Here is a 17,439-nt window from a genome sequence, read left to right on the forward strand (position 1 = left end):
GTTAAAATATCAGCCTACAGAGGACTATGACAAACGCAAGTGGTGGGAGAGGGGGAAGGGAGGGAAAGTAGGTATGAGGGAGGAGACCCACTGCAGGCAGGACATTACAAAGCTAATATCTGCCTGGTCCGGTCTGTGAAACTTCAGGGTCAGTGAGCAGGCAGTTGCTGTGTACAACAGGCTTTGCAAAAGGGTGACATGAAAGAAGGAACCAAGTTGGTTGAGAGAAAAAAAGGACACTGAAGAAAAGAGGCAAGAGAACCTGCTGTAGGGAAGGAGCAACACCATTTTACAGAGGAAAGGTAATTTTTTGCCCAATTTTTCTACAGATTTCTTTGTCAATTTAATCTGTAACCTTATGGTGCTTTTTATTTAGGGGTCACAGTCACACTCATACTCCTCCCGGTCTAAAGTGGACAGTAATATATTTTTGTTCAAAATTATTTTGTATTTTGAGGGAATTTTATGGTATTACTAAGCAATAATTATAATCCATTTGTTTTCTAATTCATTTCTATGGCAGACATTTGACCGTGAGAAGTACAAGTGTGACTTTTTCAAATCATATCTGCGATTTATTGTGTGTGCGTGTGTGTGTTCACGTAGCAAGTGCCACAAAAGTCACCAAGTGTAATGTCATTCAGGTGAAGTAAAAAAAATACAAATAAAAAAAAAGGCATAATTTTTCAGTCAAAAGTGACCAAAGAGCACCAGAGGGGTGAAGCAGATTCCTCTTTGGGTTTCTAATGTCTTTGTTGATTTAAGTTAAACCCAGAAGTATTTCTCCGCAGGTTGGTTCAATGTTTAGAGCTCTATGAACCACGGTCAATTGACATAACTAATACGTCCTTCACGGCATCATCTCTGATGATGGCCATGACAAATCTGTCTGTGTCTAAGCTTTCAGACTACAGTATTTACGAAACGCATTTTTGTGGACCTGTACTAATAGAGTACAACAGCACATCAGAGTTTTATTGGCAGGCGCAACGGATGGACAAGCTTTAAATAAGCTTGCTCTAAAATATCTTGAAACCAAAGTGATATTGATCTAAAGTTTCTAGTAGGGCGGCTGAAGGTTAAAGATTACCATGCTTGATTGATTATCATTCAGGAAATAAGGCACTACAACAGCAGCAACTAATAAATGAAACGCTTTATAATACGGTTTTATATGTTAACACAAGTAAATGCAATAGCTGACAAAATAATAAACACTAAAACTATTGTTCAATTAGGTTAATGTTCATTACATATGAAGTTCTGGTTGTTTTAAATAAACATTAGTTAATGCATTATGAACAAACATGAATTAACAATGAACAAATGCATTAACCTAGATTAACCAATGCTGTAAAACATGTTTTCCATAGTGCAGGATATGTAATGCATTAACTAGTGTTAATGTTAAAGTGTTACCATCAGCTTGTCTATTACAGTGATTACAGTTGCAAATACCAAAGAGACAATGCACTCCTTTATTTATATAGTTTGAGTTGTGTTGTATTTGTTTTGTTACAAAACAGCGGCTCACAAGATCAAATTACACTAAAGTGTGTGCCTGCAGTTGAATCTTTTCTGATAATGTTTAAAGAGTTAAATTTTTTAATTAGTTTTTCATTTGATTAAAAGCCCTACATAGATCTGGTTTCATGTTTAAATGAAAATGAATCAGATCTATTTTCACAAGGTGATATAGCGCAGGGGAGATCATTCTGCTGCAAGACATTCCTCCGTCATCCAGAGGAGGATTTTCACTTCCACAATATCTCGCTTTTGTAATCGTCCGGTGCAGACGAATGGATTGCGCAGTTCCTTTGAGGGAAAAGACTAACATCTGCTATTGCTGTCTGTTGAATAGTTCCTGTAACTGAAAAATGAATTAGGCTTCTGAGACTGCTCTGTGTCTGGCTGGAACAATGAAAATATCTTACAGTTTGTTCAACATTATTGAATGTGTATGTGTGCAGAGATGGAGTACAAAGTTACTGTGGCCACCGGGACCTCGGAATATTCAGGAACCAATAACTATGTGTTCATAACTCTGGTTGGAGAGAAAGGAGAGAGTGCGAGAACCGTGCTGGACAACCCAGGCCTAGACTTCTGTAGAGGAGCGGTAAATGACCTTGAATATGTTTGTGTGCTTCTGAGAAGCACTTCAATGTATTAAGCATTTAACCCTCGGTTTCACCGACCAGGCTTAAGCCTAGTCCCAGACTAAAATGTATGTTTGAGCAGGTTTAACTGAAAGCAACTTGCAGTGACATGTCTTAAAATATGTCAGTGCCTTTGTTTTGTCTCAAGAAACACACCTGTAATGTTTTTTTTTTCCTAAGGAAAAATGTAGAAATGTACTTAAATGTCTTAATTGAACCAAAGCCTTATCCTGGCTTAAGCCCTGTCTGTGAAACAAGGCCTAAATGTCTTAAATATAATATTTCTTCAATTTCCCTCTGTATGGTGCAGTAGAGATCTTTTGTTATTTTAAAAGGTATTTTAAGAAAGGCTAAAATATTTGACATCACATTTTAGAACAATGCCAATGAAATATAATAAATAATTTCTTGCAAAATATCACATCACACTTTCCAAAAATGTACATCTTATCTCTTAGTCTCTAAAAAATATATATGTTGAAATTCTGACTGATAACGATAAGCCGATAATCATTTTCATGCAATTCATACTATTTAGTCATACTATTTAGTCTAAATATTTTAAAAATGACTTGAAGCCAAACATGAATCATTTTAAATGCAACAAGTGTACTATTACATCACAACATTATAATGCACATTATGAAAAATAGATAATCATTCTGAGATTTGATAAAGATCACATTTAACTGTGTTATTGAATTAGTGTTTTTAAAGATGAACTTTAAAGGTTGTATCAGTGATTTCAGGCCCCCCCCCAAAAAAGATCACATTCATCTAATCTTTCCTAACGATCCGCTAGCTGTCCGCCCCATAAGCATGCCGTCAAAAAAACGCGTCTTTGTAGGCAGCCTAGGCTCCGAGATCTGCACACAAAAACAATTGGTTTCACCAACCACTCAAAACCAAAACAAATAGTGTTCCAACCAATCACCGACAGGGGGAGGGTGTTGTGAGGTTTTGAGCCAGCTTCTTCTTCAGCTCCGACTTCGCGTGCAGCCGTGCACGAGCACAAAACCTCACAACACCCTCCCCCTGTCGGTGATTGGTTGGAACTCTATTTGTTTTGGTTTTGAGTGGTCGGTGAAACCAATTGTTTTTGTGTGTTTTTGTTTTTTGACGGCATGCTTATGGGGCGGACAGCTAGCGGATCGTTAGGAAAGATTAGATGTGATAATTTTTTTGGGGGGGCCTGAAATCACTGATACAACCTTTAAGTGCGCATTAAATGATGGCCTTGTGTAAAATTACTTTTAAAAGTAATGCATGACATTTTTGCATTACTACCTAAAAAAAAGTAAGTAATTACGTAACTTACTCTTTATGGAAAGTAATGTTACATTACTTTTAGGTTACTTTTTCTCACCTGGGCCGGGCTTGCTTGTTTGTTTTTTAATAACAAAAAATGATATATTTTTGGCAAATGTAAAGGCCCTTATGCACCAAAAGCCTCAGGCTGAAGGAAATGCAAATTCTCGCCTGTACAGTAGAGGACACAGCTCAAACAAACCTTTCTGCTGTGCTGCCGTTCTGGATTTCAGAAGAATATGATGCAGGAAAAGGAAGTTTAACACACTAACACAAATGTGATGTCTAGCACAAATGTGAGTCATTTTTGCTTATTAGTATGGCTGAATCGGATCATCAAAGGTCAGCAGCAAAAACATTGGTTAATAAAGTGAGACTAGAGTTTGCATTTCACTGTTTTTATTCATTTTGAGAAATACTCAATCTGTTTTTGTGCAAGTGAGATGAGTAAATGCATGCTCACATCTAGAACTACGATAAGCATCATATTTACACAACGCACACAACGCCCCTGCACTTACTCTCGATTTCTCTCAACATGAGGACAGAAGAGCTGTCAGTTAATTAATGGGAAAACAAAGTAACTTGCATTACTTATTTGAATAGATATTTTGTTGTACATTTAAAAGTAATGCATTACTTTACTAGTTACGTGTAAAAAGTAATCTGATTACATAACTCTTAACTTGTAAAGCGTTACCCCCAAAACTGATGATGGCAAAGGTATAATCTAAATGTAGAAATGTGAAATGAGCATCACAAATAAATATACAATACTGACGGTAATAATAAATGAAAAGACCTCTATTTCCATCATTTTGTAGGAGGATGATTACACGGTTAGCAGCGCAGCTGATTTGGGTCCCCTGATACTGGTGCGACTGGAAAAGCAGAAGTACTGGGTGGAGGATAACTGGTTCTGCCGATATGTGAAAGTCAGTATACCTGGAGAAAGATGCAGCTATTCTTTTCCTTGTTACCGCTGGCTAGTGGGAGATGGAGTGGTAGTAGAGATCAGAGAAGGCACAGGTCAGTTATAGTGAGCTGCTCACGCAGCAACAACTGCATGATCGATCGATCTGAGAACAAGATGAAACCCTGTGATTAAAAGCTTAAATCTGGTTCCTCCTTACATAGCCAAAAAGCTGAGTGACGACACCTTGCCACTGGCGATAGCTCACAGAAAGACGGAGCTTCAGGAGAGGCAGAAAATATACAGGTCTCCTGGGAAATTGCATACACTGCAGTCCTATCTTTGTAAAGAATGTAGGCTAGTCCTAACAAATCACTGTTAAACTCCATGTCTCACCTATTAGATGGCTTGCATGGGCCCCAGGCATTCCAAAATGCATTGATGCCAAGTCAGAGGCCGATCTCCCCCAGGACGTTCGTTTCGACAATGAGAAGCGCAGTGACTTTGTGGGATCCCTTCACTATGCGTGAGTAAAGATGCAAACTTTAATTATGCTTTATCAAAGTGACCTGATATTTTAAGGTGCATAATCACGTGTGTTCCTCTGTCTGCACATCGTTTTATTATCCACCCATCATTCCATTTATCTAACCACTAATACATTCTGCCTGTCAGGCTTCTGGAGCTCTCTCTGAAAAAACTGGCAATCAAGTTCGGGAAGTCGTGGAATGACCTGGACGATTTCAAAAGGATCTTCTGGAAGCTAAGAAGCCCCATAGCTGGTAACAACAATCTATCCTAAGCTTCTTCTTTTTTTTCTTAAAGGTATAGCGGAGGATTTTCCCGAATTTTAGAAAAGAACCGCCCTCTCCACTTTTTGAAAAAATGCACATGCGCAACACTCTACCTGCTCCCGAGAGGGAACGCCTATTAAACGTGTGCACGAGCTAATCATAGCTTACATTAACTTTTACTAGCAGTGATTTTAAATGGATTTCTCCAAATAGCATGCCAAACTTTACCTGTCGAGTAGAAACTTCGCGACTGAGGCATCAGTGGGAAGCCCAACCTGTGTTTTGAGCGCACGCCATCGTGTGAATCGTGTGCACGAGCACGTACGACGGCCTTACGTAAACATATCACCAGAATGATTGACACTTAGGAGGACCAATAGTCTTGATGATCCACCCGGAAAAATAAAATCCTCCGCTATACCTTTAAGTTTTCGGATGCAGCCCATATGTAAGCAAATGCATATGTAAAATAATGCGATCATCAATATTGAACGGCATACTGTATAAATCAAACCTGCCTAATGTTACTGAATGAAATGTCAAGCCAGGACGAGCTATAAGACTGTGCAAGCTTTTGGGTTGTTGATGTTTTGATCATCCTTCTGAATCTGATCCAGGTGTAGTCTGACAAAAACGCGATTTTCTCCGCTTTTTGCTCAAAATGTTGCTTTTTTATGAAACTTACCCACATTCAAGTGTTGAAAAATAAATAAATGCATTAAGCTAGAACAAACAGGTTTTTAGGATTAATAGCTGATGGCTCTGTTCTTTCTTTTGCCATTATTGCATGTTCAGATATTCAAACAAAATATTCTGGAGCCCATGGCAACTTTTTTCAAAACCGCTGACGGGGTTAAGCGTAAAGTTAGTTACCACAAAATTTGCATTTCATGAAATCACTCTCAGAAAGCTCTCTCCCCAGAAATATTTTGTAACATGTTTATGTAACCTGTCATAGACCAATCACAAATGAATGGCATTTCACAATAGCATGTGAAAATTCCACATTTACACATTTACACAAATTAAATATTAAGAGTCTGCACTTAACCCTAGGTTATGGTCTAGTTAAACCCTGGATAAAATCCTGAGTTTTGGGACGTTTCACACATTCTTAACTCTGGGTTATGAAAGCTCACAAGCATTATTAAATGAATAACATGAATTTGTGATGAATATTCTGTTTAGAATACACCATGAAGCATTGGAGAGAAGACTGGTTTTTTGGGTATCAATTCCTGAACGGCTCAAACCCACGGATGATTGCCAAGTGCAAGGAGGTGCCCTCGAACTTCCCTGTCACTGGAGACATGGTACAGTCCTTTCTGATACCTACAACCACTTTGAAGGAGGAACTCAAGGTGAGAGTTAGTGTTTCTTTTCTTAAATACAATGGATTATTGGAACTGTGAATCTAAGAATGTTTCATTGTCTCTCCTTTTGAAGAAAGGAAATATATTCCTGGTTGATTATGCAATTATGGATGGGATTCCTGCCAATGTAATTAGAGACAAGATACAGCACATAGCTGCCCCGCTTTGCTTACTGTACGAACACCCTGAGAAAGGTCTCATTCCCATTGCCATACAGGTAAAACCAGTTGACACATTTACCATACTTGGCTTAATAATAATATTATTCTTAAGAGTTCTCAATCGTACTCCTTATCAGCCAAAATCATCCTCATGTTCACGTATTCTCATGCTTGTGCATTTACTGAATGGAAGAGACATTTTATAGAAATGCCTTTGAATTATAGACACAAATTTATAAGCCAAAACAGTTTTATGTGCCACAATCTTAAGATGTTATTAATGTAATAATCATAGTACACTCTCAGATTTTTTTTTTTTTTTTTACAAAAGCTGTTACTGGGGCAGTACTCTTTCAAAAGGTACACCTTTGTACTTTGTTTACCCCTAAAGGGTGCATATTAGTTCCTTTAAGTCCCCCTGTCAAACATTTTATCCCTTAAAACACATATTTGATCACCACATTTCCATCACCACATTCTTCTTCAAATTAGCCCCGTCTCCACTCACTCACACCGGCTCAGCGATCCACTCGTTGGCGATCACACGTTGACGTGATTGGTGACAAGGTAGTTTGTGACGTCAGAAACCGCGTCTTTGGTTCACTGCAGTTTTAAGGAGAAAATACTCAGCAGTGGTGTTGACTTATGCATTTGTACATGGTTTGTCTTAAAGCATATTAAAAACAGCATATAGTCATAATAAACGACATTAAAAGCTTGATTTTCACCACAGGGGGACACAGAAAAACATTAGGAACTAAATGATACATATTAGTAGGCCTATTGAAAGGTGACAATCTGTGACCGTAACATTACGGGGGGTGCATCCAGGAATGGACTGACAATGACTGATTGTTCTTGTTCTTTCAGCTTGAACAGAAACCTGATAAGGACACACCCATATTCCTACCTAGCGATCCACCTCTGGCCTGGTTATTGGCTAAGATGTGGGTTCGTCATGCTGAATTCCAGATCTTTCAGGTGTTATCACATCTGCTACGCACACACTTGGTGATAGAAGTGTTCTGTATGGCCACCTTGCGTCAGCTGCCTGCTGTTCACCCTATATATAAGGTTAGAGGAAGTGCTACAGAAAGTGCTTTTTAGAAAAGATCCATTTGCATGTTTCAAAGCAGGTTTAAAGTTAGCTAATCACTGGTCATTCATTAAACTGTCCAGTTGTATGTTACGGGTCTTCTTCACTCTCTCTTTCTGTCGCTTTTTTCTCTCTCATTGCAGCTCTTGGCTCCACACTTGAGGTATACGCTTGAGATTAACTGTCGTGGCAGAACACAGCTCATCTCCCCAGATGGTATCTTCAAAAGGGTGAGCGTCCTCAAACCATAAAGCCCACAAAAATGCACATTTTTAGCTCTCTATCTTTTTATCATCTTTACTCGTTTTTGGTGGTTATCACCCCCTCAAACCAGTCTGTTTACAATATACCCCTGAGCTTGATAGCTTTTTGCTACTATAAATGATATTATAAATGCCTTTACTGTCATCCTTGCTGAATAAAAGTCTGACCTCTAATTTATGAACAGTAGTATATAACTCAATCAGTTCAAAAATTGTGTTTTTCAGGTGGTATCAACAGGTGGAGAGGGACTCTTGATTCTGGCACAGAGGGAGTATAAAGTATTGACCTATCGCTCCCTCCAGCCCAAATTTGACATCTTGGACAGAGGGGTTACTAAGCTAAGAGACTATTTCTACAGGGACCATTCTCTGATGCTGTGGGATGCGATTCAAAAGTAATTTAATCAAATAGGAATTCTTCATTCGGTGCTTTTAATTCTTATGAATGTGGCTATATAATAGAAATAATTTTTTCAGACATTTACACATGAATGAAGCGGCGTATATACAAATAAAATTCCTGTTCAAACAGACCCGTTTCCTCATATGCTCTTTTTCTCTCAGTTTTGTTTCAGGAATGATTTCCTTGTACTACAAGAGTGATAGCGAAGTGGAACAGGACTCAGAACTTCAGGCCTGGATTTATGATGTGGCTGTGGAGGGCTTTGTGGATGTGCCTTGTTTTGGTAAGATATGAATACATGACTGCATCACTGAACTCACAGATGTCATGTAGTGGATAAATGATAAACCCTGTGCAGTGTATTTATTAAGGCATGACAATATACACTACCATGTAAAAGTTTGAGGTCAGTACCATTTATTTTAAAGTAATTAATACTGTTATTCAGTAAGGATGCAATTGATTGATCAAAAGTGACAGTGAAGACATTTATAATGACACGTTTGATTTCTGTTTCAAAATAAACACATTTCTTTTCTACTTTCCTTCCATTAAAGAAAACTGAAAAGAATGATCAGTTTCCACAAATATTTTAGGCAGCAACATTGTTTTCAACACTGATAATAATAAGATAAACATTTAAACCCACCAAATCAACATATTAGATTTGACATTAAAGACTGGAGTAATGATGCTGAAAATTCAGCTTTGCCATCAGAGGAATAAATTACATTTTTAAACATTATTTAAAATAGAATTTTTTTTAAGTTGGAAAGATATTTCACAATACTGCTGTTTAAATAAATGCAGCCTTAGTGAGCATAAAATATATATATATTTTTTTAAATATCGTACCCGCCCAAAACTTTAGAATGGTAGTGTAAATCATCTATACAATACACACATCACAAATATTGCATTTTAAAAATGTCTAAAGAAGACATCAGGGGTATATATACACATTCTGTAGCCCAGGTATAAATCATAAAACAGGAAAATGAAGTAATAAAGAGCATAAAGGATAGAGATACAGTGCCCCCATGTGGTCATGTCTGTGATGCTCAGGATGTGCTAAAATACAAAATAAACTATTTCAAATAAACTGATGCTGTAGCCTGGTTTCAAAGTGTGTGTCATATCAAAATGAACACCATGAGCTAAATAAATGGCTCCTGAAATTGACTGTTAGGAGTAACCACTGTCGTTTCTTGCATGTAAGGCCTAGCCAGTGAGTTGAAGACAAAAGAAGAACTGATCACACTGTTAAGCGTGGTGATCTTGACCAGCACAGCCCAACATGCTGCCACCAACAATGGACAGGTAACAAACACATCTCTAACATCTTATCAATTCTAAAAACGTACTTTAAAGACATCAGAAATACGTTTTCTACACTATATTGAATACAGGTTACAAGGAACGCAATCATGTTACTAGGGATGAATGGGGGGCAATTTTCCATATTTGTTTTTACTCAAATAAATGGATCAACCACTGAGTTAAGTACAGTCTACATGTAGATAATTTAATGAAATATTTGCCATTTTAGATTAAGATTTTTTTCTTTCAGTTGTATCATACAAATTCTAGTGTTACAGCTGCCCATAACCTCACAGCAAAGATCAAATATTGTTTTAGGTGCCAGAAATAAGTCTAAATTCACAGGCATCACTTGTATGCTTGATTGTGATCGCTGTTGATCTTTCTCTCTGCACTATAGTTTGATTGGTGTGCATGGGTTCCCAATACACCTTGCACCATGCGGCACCCTCCACCAACAGATAAGGATGCTGTCACCATGGGCCTGATCATGGACACACTCCCTGATATCAGCCAGTCCTGCGTGCAGATGGCCATCACATGGCATTTGGGTCGGGCACAGCCAGACGCGGTGGGTCAACAGCACTGGCTGTCACAACTGTGTTTTTACATAATTTATGGTTGTATAAAGTACAATGTAAACCAGGGGTTCTCAACTCTGGCCCTCAAGGTCCACTTTCTTGCGGAGTTTGGCTCCAACCTTTATAAAACCTGCCTGTAACTTTCTAGTAATCACGAAAGACCTCGATTAGCTGAACTTGAAACATCTGAAAGACATTTCTTCCCATGAAGCATTGAAGTATAATACTGTAACACTTCTCTGTTTCCTCTCTTTCCTTCAGATCCCGATGGGTCAGTATGTGGAACAGTACTTTACTGAGCCTGCTGCTTTGAAGGTGATTGACAAATTCAGAAAGGAGCTGAAGGAACTGGAGGAGCAGATAATATCTCAGAACGAGGGACTAGAACTGCAGTACCTTTACCTGTGTCCAAGCCACATGGAAAATAGCATCACCATTTAGAGAAACTCTCGTTTGAATTGTACGTTTAAACATCTGTGAAAATTTTCCTGAGTAGCTAAAACTTTAAATTAGCACACTTTGAATTAACAACCAAAGTGCCTTTCCTAGATATAGCTGAGAGCAATGCCTGTCTCGGGAATTGCATCTATTGTAGCAGAAATACTGTCATAATTATGTCATTTTGTAACATTTTTTAAAGCATTAATACAAAGTTTTTTTTCCCATTCATTTCAGAGTTGTTGTTTTTTTACTTTTTAAACCAATATGCATGTAAACTTTATATTTAAAGGGACTGTTTGGATTGTACTGGACTGGTTTCTCTGGATATTTACTCACTGTATTCTTGATCTTTCCATCAGCTTCATAAAATGCACTTTATATATGTATAGTACATTCTTTTTCGAGATGAAAACAAGGAAAAATTAATTATTATTACAATGCTTTTTCCTAAAAACCTTCCCTGTACAGATCATTTCCATTGCAAATAAAGTCAAATTCCATTTCCATTTATTTCATATAGAATTGTTTTAAAAACATTTTATTTCTGCATCAAACATTTAGAAGTTACACATGTAAAACTGGATGAAGTTATCTTCAAAAGATGATTTGTAATTGCAGAACCATGTATACTCAGAGACTAGGTCTACACTTACCAATTTCTATAGTGACAAACTGTATCTAGGCAAAATCTTGAGTCAATTACTGTGAAAACAATCAATGTGCATATTGTAAAATTTCATTCAACATTTTACTTCATGAGATTGTATATTTGACAGGTGTGCAAGTATAAATAAAAATCACAATTAAATCATTTATCAACAGCGTTCGAAGATAACCAATATCTTTGAATGATTTGGTAGTTCCACAGATCAAAATAGCAAAAGGCAAATGTGTGAGGTACTAATCATAATGGTCAATCTCACTCATGCTGTATTTTATGACAGGCTTCAAGATAGAAAGGCAAGAAAGAAAAGCACAGTAAAATACATCATCTTATTCCATCTTAAATACCCACACTCATTTAAGCTTCATTTTAAGGCAAATGCAACATTAGAGAATTTAGAGGTAGAGTTAAACTGGTACTAATGCACCAGATATTCCTTGCGCTTGTTCAGGCGAACCTGACAAAATGATAGGAATCCCAAACCAACGTAGATCACTGCTGCAATGAAGCAATTGTATCCAACTTGGTTGTACAGTTTATAGATGTTTTGCAGTGGCGTATCCCTGAAATCAGAGAAAAGATTTGTTACATTTTGACTAAACTGGACTACACATTTGGACACCTCTGCCTGAGGGAAGGAAAAGGGGAAGGAAGCCAGTCATAGCCACTATCATGAAGCCTTCCAATTATATGTGACATTCCCTATACTAGACAGGCTTATTTTCCAGGGTGACTAAATGAGTAAATGGCAAAAGGAACTCACTTGTCTTTGAAGTCTTCCTCTGTGAAAGGCACATCCTCTATGAGCACAGCTGAATGTGTGGTGAAAAAAATCCCCAGCATTGCCTAAGAGAAATCAGAAAGAAAATGTTGATTATGAAGTGGGCTGTGTTTGTCCCACCAAAGACATTTCATATTCAGGATATGATTTTGTTCCATGACTTGGATGAGGATATCTACAAATAATGTATAACGATAGGACTCACAAAAAAACATGATAGATAGATAGATAGATAGATAGATAGATAGATAGATAGATAGATTTCCATTCATTTCCAGGCCTAGAAATCACACTTTTAAAAATTCCCTTTTCCAGGACAATAGGAACTCTGCTGTTATTGAAATTAACGTTAAGTGTGAAGGCAATTTACTCATTGCTACCGTTAAGAAATGGGCAATTCATGTGTTTTAATGGCCTTTCAACGTCTATAAACAATGCATAGAAAACACAAGAACAGAGACACATTACAGAATATTGAACTTACCAGCATAATGACACCCCAAATACTCAGGACCAGTCCACATGCTGCCAGTTTAGGACCGCAGAAAAGCAAAGAAGCCATTTCAATAAAAAATGCTTGTCAGGTTTCGTTTCAAGTAAAATAAACTTTATACGACCGTCATTTGATCTTTTAGAAGTTACTGTTAAGTTTTTTCTGGTCTCGGTAAGATCGATGTCAACAGTCACCAGATAAGTCAGCTGACTTTAGAGGAAGCGGAAGTAGAGTGACAGCAGAGTGCAACGTCATAAAGAGTTTGAAACAAAGTTTGTAGCACTTCGTTAATAATATTCCGAGCTCCTCAACTGTCTGTTCGCAACAATTCATCTCCATTCCAGTCATCCTTTACTTTGTTTATCCAGTTAAACGGATGAGTTAAAACACCAGCAACTTTTGATTGTTCAGAGGATTTAATTTGTATCCCGTGAATTATACATAGATATTTAAAGAATGTTTTGTTCTCAAACGAGGCTTAAAAAAAAAGTGTAAACACCATAAAAATGCCTTTATAATTTTGCTGTCATAAACTAAGCATGCTTAGACTTGTTGACATTTGACACCCAAACCCAAAGTTTTTTTTTTCTTTCGTGTTTCGTCTTAAAAAAAATAGACATGGGAAACAAACATTCATGTGCAAGCCGAAGCTTTTCTTCAAGACTTCATGCTAGGATTTTAAAGATTATCGACTTGCAAATTGACTGAAACTAGACACCTGAAGTGGTTCCTTTTATTACTCTTCGCTCATTCTCCTCCCTTCACGTTCTCTCCCCATAACAAAACGTCGCCAAATTCCTTTAGTTTTTGATGTCTGCGTTGAGGATTTTTAAAGTACAAAATGTCGGATTGATTGAACGGATTTAAAACGTTAACTCTACATAATATAAACCCTCTAAATATCGAAGTTTACGAAAGTGTGAAAAAGAAAAAGAAATTCATCTCCATGGATGAAAAAGAGTGAAGGATAAACGAAGACGAGGAGGGCGCGTAACGGGACAGCTTGGAGGAAAACAAGTTATAAAGCCCAAGAAAACGATGGAATTTGTATGAGGTTTGACTTGTTGGACAGAATTTGCAAAAACATTCTAGCAAAAAAGTAAGTGTAACGTTACCTCTACAACTAAGCAATATAAAAGTTTTAGGATAACTGTTACATCGTCAGTTCAATACGTGGCCAAAGTGTTAGCACCAGGATTACACGACTTGTAAATAATTGGAATGTAGGCTATTATTTAAAATATGGAAATATTTTCTTGTTTATGACCCAATTTCCAAACTAGTCAGTTTCAGAGAACATGTTTTGAGATATTGCAGTTTCCGAGGAAATACGTTAGATGGCTCCTCATGCATGTTCTGGATGTTGTAACGTTTCAAGGAATTCTTTTTTTTTTTTTTTTTTTCGCCCATAATGTTTTGTGAAAGACAAACAAAACACAAATGTTGCTAGATAAGCCGTTTTAGCAAGTAAAATGATACTAGTTACAACTGAAATACACACTAGTATCTGTTTAATTAAAACTAAGAAAACGGGGTATAGTAACTATGTGAATAGCTAAGTTATTAGAATAAATACTAGTAGGCTACTCAATAAATACTAAACAAAAAAGAAATGAAGTACCAGAAATAATCTGAATACATAGGCTACTAGTCTGGAGTGATGTATGAACCACAGAACTGTAGAACTAGTAATTAACAGTTAATTTCTTGTCACTATTGGGACTAGATGCAAATGAATAAATGCTAGTATAGCCTACTAAAAAACTAAATATTTTTTAAAAAGATAGCCGCTTTTGCATTATATTCCAGTAATTAAAAAAGTACCATGAACATATATATACTACTTAGCTTTAATGAATAAATGTTAAATAAATGTCTTTATCTGTTGATGCCAGTTTCTCTTACAGAACTATGAGAGGCAGCTTCTTTCATAGTGTCACCATAAACATGTGGTATTACCAATGTTTCGGCAAAACAAGTAGCTTTTGTCAAGGAATGTACCTTACCTTGACAAAGGCTACTTGTTTTGCTGAAATGTTGATAATAATAAAATGTGCTTAAGAGAATGTGAAGTTATATTTTCTTTGCATTAAGTTTTCTTTTATTCCCTCTTTTATTCTCTTAGGGGTCTTGGGAATGGATGGAGAAAAAGAAAAAGAGCGGGAGAGAGGAAATGAAAAAGAGAGTGATGAGACAGAGGGGGATGCAGAGGGGGCAGCCTTATTATGGCAAAAGGGATACCCTGATGATGACCTGGGCTTACCCATCATGCAATGGGAGGATCTGAGCCTTCGTATTGCTGAACTTGAGAAGCAACAAGAAGAGCAGAGACAGAGGGAAAAGGTCTGAATGAAAGTGAAGATATTCATCTGCATTAAATTGTAAAATATTTTTAAAAAAATTACTCCTTGTCTACTTATCTACAGTAACAGCCACTATGAATTTATAATAAAAAGTTTTTCTACAGGACTTGGACAAGCTGACAGTAGACTGGCCAGAAATCAGAGGGCTGAGCAGTCACAGAGAATCCTATGAGGACATGGAGGATGATTGCAACAGTCGTCTGACTTCTCTGACATCAAGGTCACCAAGATTTAATGAATCTCAACTACTTCTGAATTTGAATAAAATCTTTAGAAACTATGCTTTATTATTCTAGGCTCCAGAGCCAGATGAATCTACAGCTGTGCTTCATCAATAACAGTGAGAGTGAGGAGGAAGAAGAGGAAACTGAGGCAAAGAAAGAGGTGAAATAAATTGCCAGTTTACCACACTGCATGTTTTTCCACTGTTGCTGGGTGTGGGTGGTAACATAATGTGAACAGTGTGAACAACTTCAGTGGGTGTAGCGCTCCGAAGGATAGGGATAGAGACATACTGTACAATTTTGTTCATGTCTGTTTTATGATGAGAAAAATAATTGCTTGTTGTGCTCTTTGTTACCTTTTCAGGTGGCAAAACAGTCCAGTAAGAGTGGAAGCATTCAGAGGTTAGAGAAGGAGCGTGGTTCAAGCTCTGCATCGACTAAGAAAACCAAATCAAGAGGGTTTAAGAATGATGTCAGAGCTGCACTGAGTGTACTTAGACACAAATTGAGACTGGAGCAAAAACAGGTTAGAGCAGATCACATATTCATGGTCTTATGTGTGTTTCGCATTTCATTTTATGCATTTGAATTGAGAAAGCACATTTATCAAAAGAGTTGTAGTATTTCGTATTTGTAATGTATAAATGGAATGTTCTGTACACTAGCATTTAAAAGTTTGGGGTCAGTAAAATCGTTTTTGAAGAAATGAATATTCAGCATGGATGCATTCAACTGAACAAAAGTTACAGTCAAGACTTTTACATTGTTAAAGAAAAATTCTATTTCAAATAAATGCCGTTCTTTTGAGCTTTCTATTCATCAAAGAATCCTAAAAATGTTTTCAACATTTATGATGATGATGATAAATGCTTCTTGAGCACCAATTCAGCATATTAGAATGATTTCTGAAGGATCATGTGACACTGAAGTCTGGAGTAATGATGCTGAAAATAGAAAACAGTTATATTAAATTGAAATAATATGTCACAATATTGCTGTTTTTACTGTATTTTTTTGCTTCGGTGAGCATAACAGTCTTCCTTCAAAAACCTTTTAAAAATTTTACCGACCCCAAACTTTTGAATGGTAGTGAAGATATGCACAATTGTGCATAATTGCACTCCACTGATCCCCATCACAGACTATACCTCCCAGTGAGGCTGTCAGAGAAAGGAAGCACTATGAGCGAAATGACTTGAAGAATTTCAGCTTGAAGGAGTTGAAAGCATTGAGGACCTCACTAAGCAAAGACATTCATGGTAAACCGAAGCATTAACTATTATGTTACAGTGATGATATAATCGCCTGATGTGAATAAATGAGTAAGTGTGTGTCTCTGTGTGTAGACCTCAGTTCAGAGCTGGTGGGTCGACTTCTCACAAGGGACCAACTGAGAACAGAGCAGGACGCCATGCTGCTGGAGGTACAAGATATGACATCACTCTGATGCACAATCAACAAAATGGAACAAAATGACCGGACATTCGTTTACAAGAGCTGCCTGAACTAATGACATTACTGTGAAAAGCTACAGCACTCCATCACTGCAAAAGACTTTTAAGGTTTTTATAGTTTTTCATTTCAGCTTTTTTTATGACACTTTTAAGGCACCAATGAGAATTTAAAACGGCGGTTTACATTCTTAAAATTGATAGGTCAAACAGATAAAGCAACATTTTCAACAAAAGACACTAAATGCCATGCCATGCTCCTTTGCTCAATATTACTCTAATTTGTTTAGTGGCAAAGCCAATTATGCCAAGCCTCACATGTTAAGACATGGCTCATTGAATGCCACAAAGTATGTGTGCGTACATACATTGCCAAGCAACTCATAACTGGATTGTTGTTGTCACTGTTTGTGAAATACTTAAATATTATTTTGTGGAATAAAAGGGATTTCATTAAGATTTGATATGTGTATTGTTTTGTTACATCATTGCTCTTCTATTGTGTGTGTGTGTGTATTTTGCCTAGCCAGAGTTTGTATTGTCAAAAGGCCAGCTCAGCACTAATAGAGGAAAGAAGAAAGAGGGAGGGACAGATCATGGAGCAAGAGATGACCAAGGAGGGTTGGATTGAGAGAATGGTAAAAATAGTTTGAG

The 17,439-nt window shown here is 37.1% G+C and overlaps 3 protein-coding genes across 4 annotated transcripts; 2 read left to right on the plus strand and 1 right to left on the minus strand.

Moving 5' to 3' along the window:
• Positions 1–56: 56 nt before the first annotated feature.
• Positions 57–11,313, plus strand: alox12 (arachidonate 12-lipoxygenase; the record flags this gene model as incomplete). 2 transcript variants are annotated; one of them, XM_084403979.1, is made up of 15 exons in its annotated part: positions 57–302; positions 1,971–2,116; positions 4,289–4,493; positions 4,602–4,683; positions 4,781–4,903; positions 5,053–5,159; positions 6,360–6,532; positions 6,618–6,761; positions 7,576–7,779; positions 7,945–8,031; positions 8,290–8,459; positions 8,629–8,750; positions 9,687–9,787; positions 10,188–10,358; positions 10,630–11,313. In XM_084403979.1, 14 exons carry the CDS (start codon positions 1,973–1,975, stop codon positions 10,807–10,809), a joined length of 2,013 nt encoding a protein of 670 aa, XP_084260105.1. In that variant the 3' UTR covers positions 10,810–11,313. The 2 variants fall into 2 exon arrangements, with proteins under 2 accessions (XP_084260105.1, XP_084260104.1); XM_084403978.1 differs by lacking the exon at positions 57–302 and having other exon boundaries at positions 1,961–2,116.
• Positions 11,300–13,016, minus strand: rnaseka (ribonuclease, RNase K a). Its single transcript, XM_084403982.1, has 3 exons — positions 12,739–13,016; positions 12,237–12,319; positions 11,300–12,036 (listed from the first exon to the last, which is right to left on the minus strand). The coding sequence occupies exons 1-3, from the start codon at positions 12,814–12,816 to the stop codon at positions 11,892–11,894; spliced, it is 306 nt and encodes a 101-aa protein (XP_084260108.1). The 5' UTR covers positions 12,817–13,016; the 3' UTR covers positions 11,300–11,891.
• LOC311287267 (schwannomin-interacting protein 1) lies at positions 12,982–17,242 on the plus strand. The gene is made up of 7 exons (XM_084403981.1): positions 12,982–13,846; positions 14,873–15,090; positions 15,215–15,330; positions 15,407–15,494; positions 15,699–15,860; positions 16,476–16,593; positions 16,681–17,242. Exons 2-7 carry the CDS (start codon positions 14,884–14,886, stop codon positions 16,779–16,781), a joined length of 792 nt encoding a protein of 263 aa, XP_084260107.1. The 5' UTR covers positions 12,982–13,846; positions 14,873–14,883; the 3' UTR covers positions 16,782–17,242.
• The last annotated feature ends 197 nt before the right edge of the window (positions 17,243–17,439 follow it).

Source organism: Rutilus rutilus (genome assembly GCF_951802725.1).
Source record: "Rutilus rutilus genome assembly, chromosome: 3".
NCBI lineage: Eukaryota > Metazoa > Chordata > Actinopteri > Cypriniformes > Leuciscidae > Rutilus > Rutilus rutilus.

What these genes read in the sequence shown, in the direction of transcription:
- rnaseka (XM_084403982.1), bottom strand. Translation starts at nt 12,816, where the DNA reads ATGGCTTCTTTGCTTTTCTGCGGTCCTAAACTGGCAGCATGTGGACTG. An exon ending in TTTGGGGTGTCATTATGCTG is followed by an intron (nt 12,320 to 12,738) that starts GTAAGTTCAATA and finishes GATTTCTCTTAG; the next exon opens with GCAATGCTGGGGATTTTTTT. An exon ending in GAGGAAGACTTCAAAGACAA is followed by an intron (nt 12,037 to 12,236) that starts GTGAGTTCCTTT and finishes CTCTGATTTCAG; the next exon opens with GGATACGCCACTGCAAAACA.
- LOC311287267 (XM_084403981.1), top strand. Translation starts at nt 14,884, where the DNA reads ATGGATGGAGAAAAAGAAAAAGAGCGGGAGAGAGGAAATGAAAAAGAG. An exon ending in AAACTGAGGCAAAGAAAGAG is followed by an intron (nt 15,495 to 15,698) that starts GTGAAATAAATT and finishes TTACCTTTTCAG; the next exon opens with GTGGCAAAACAGTCCAGTAA. An exon ending in TGAGACTGGAGCAAAAACAG is followed by an intron (nt 15,861 to 16,475) that starts GTTAGAGCAGAT and finishes TCCCCATCACAG; the next exon opens with ACTATACCTCCCAGTGAGGC.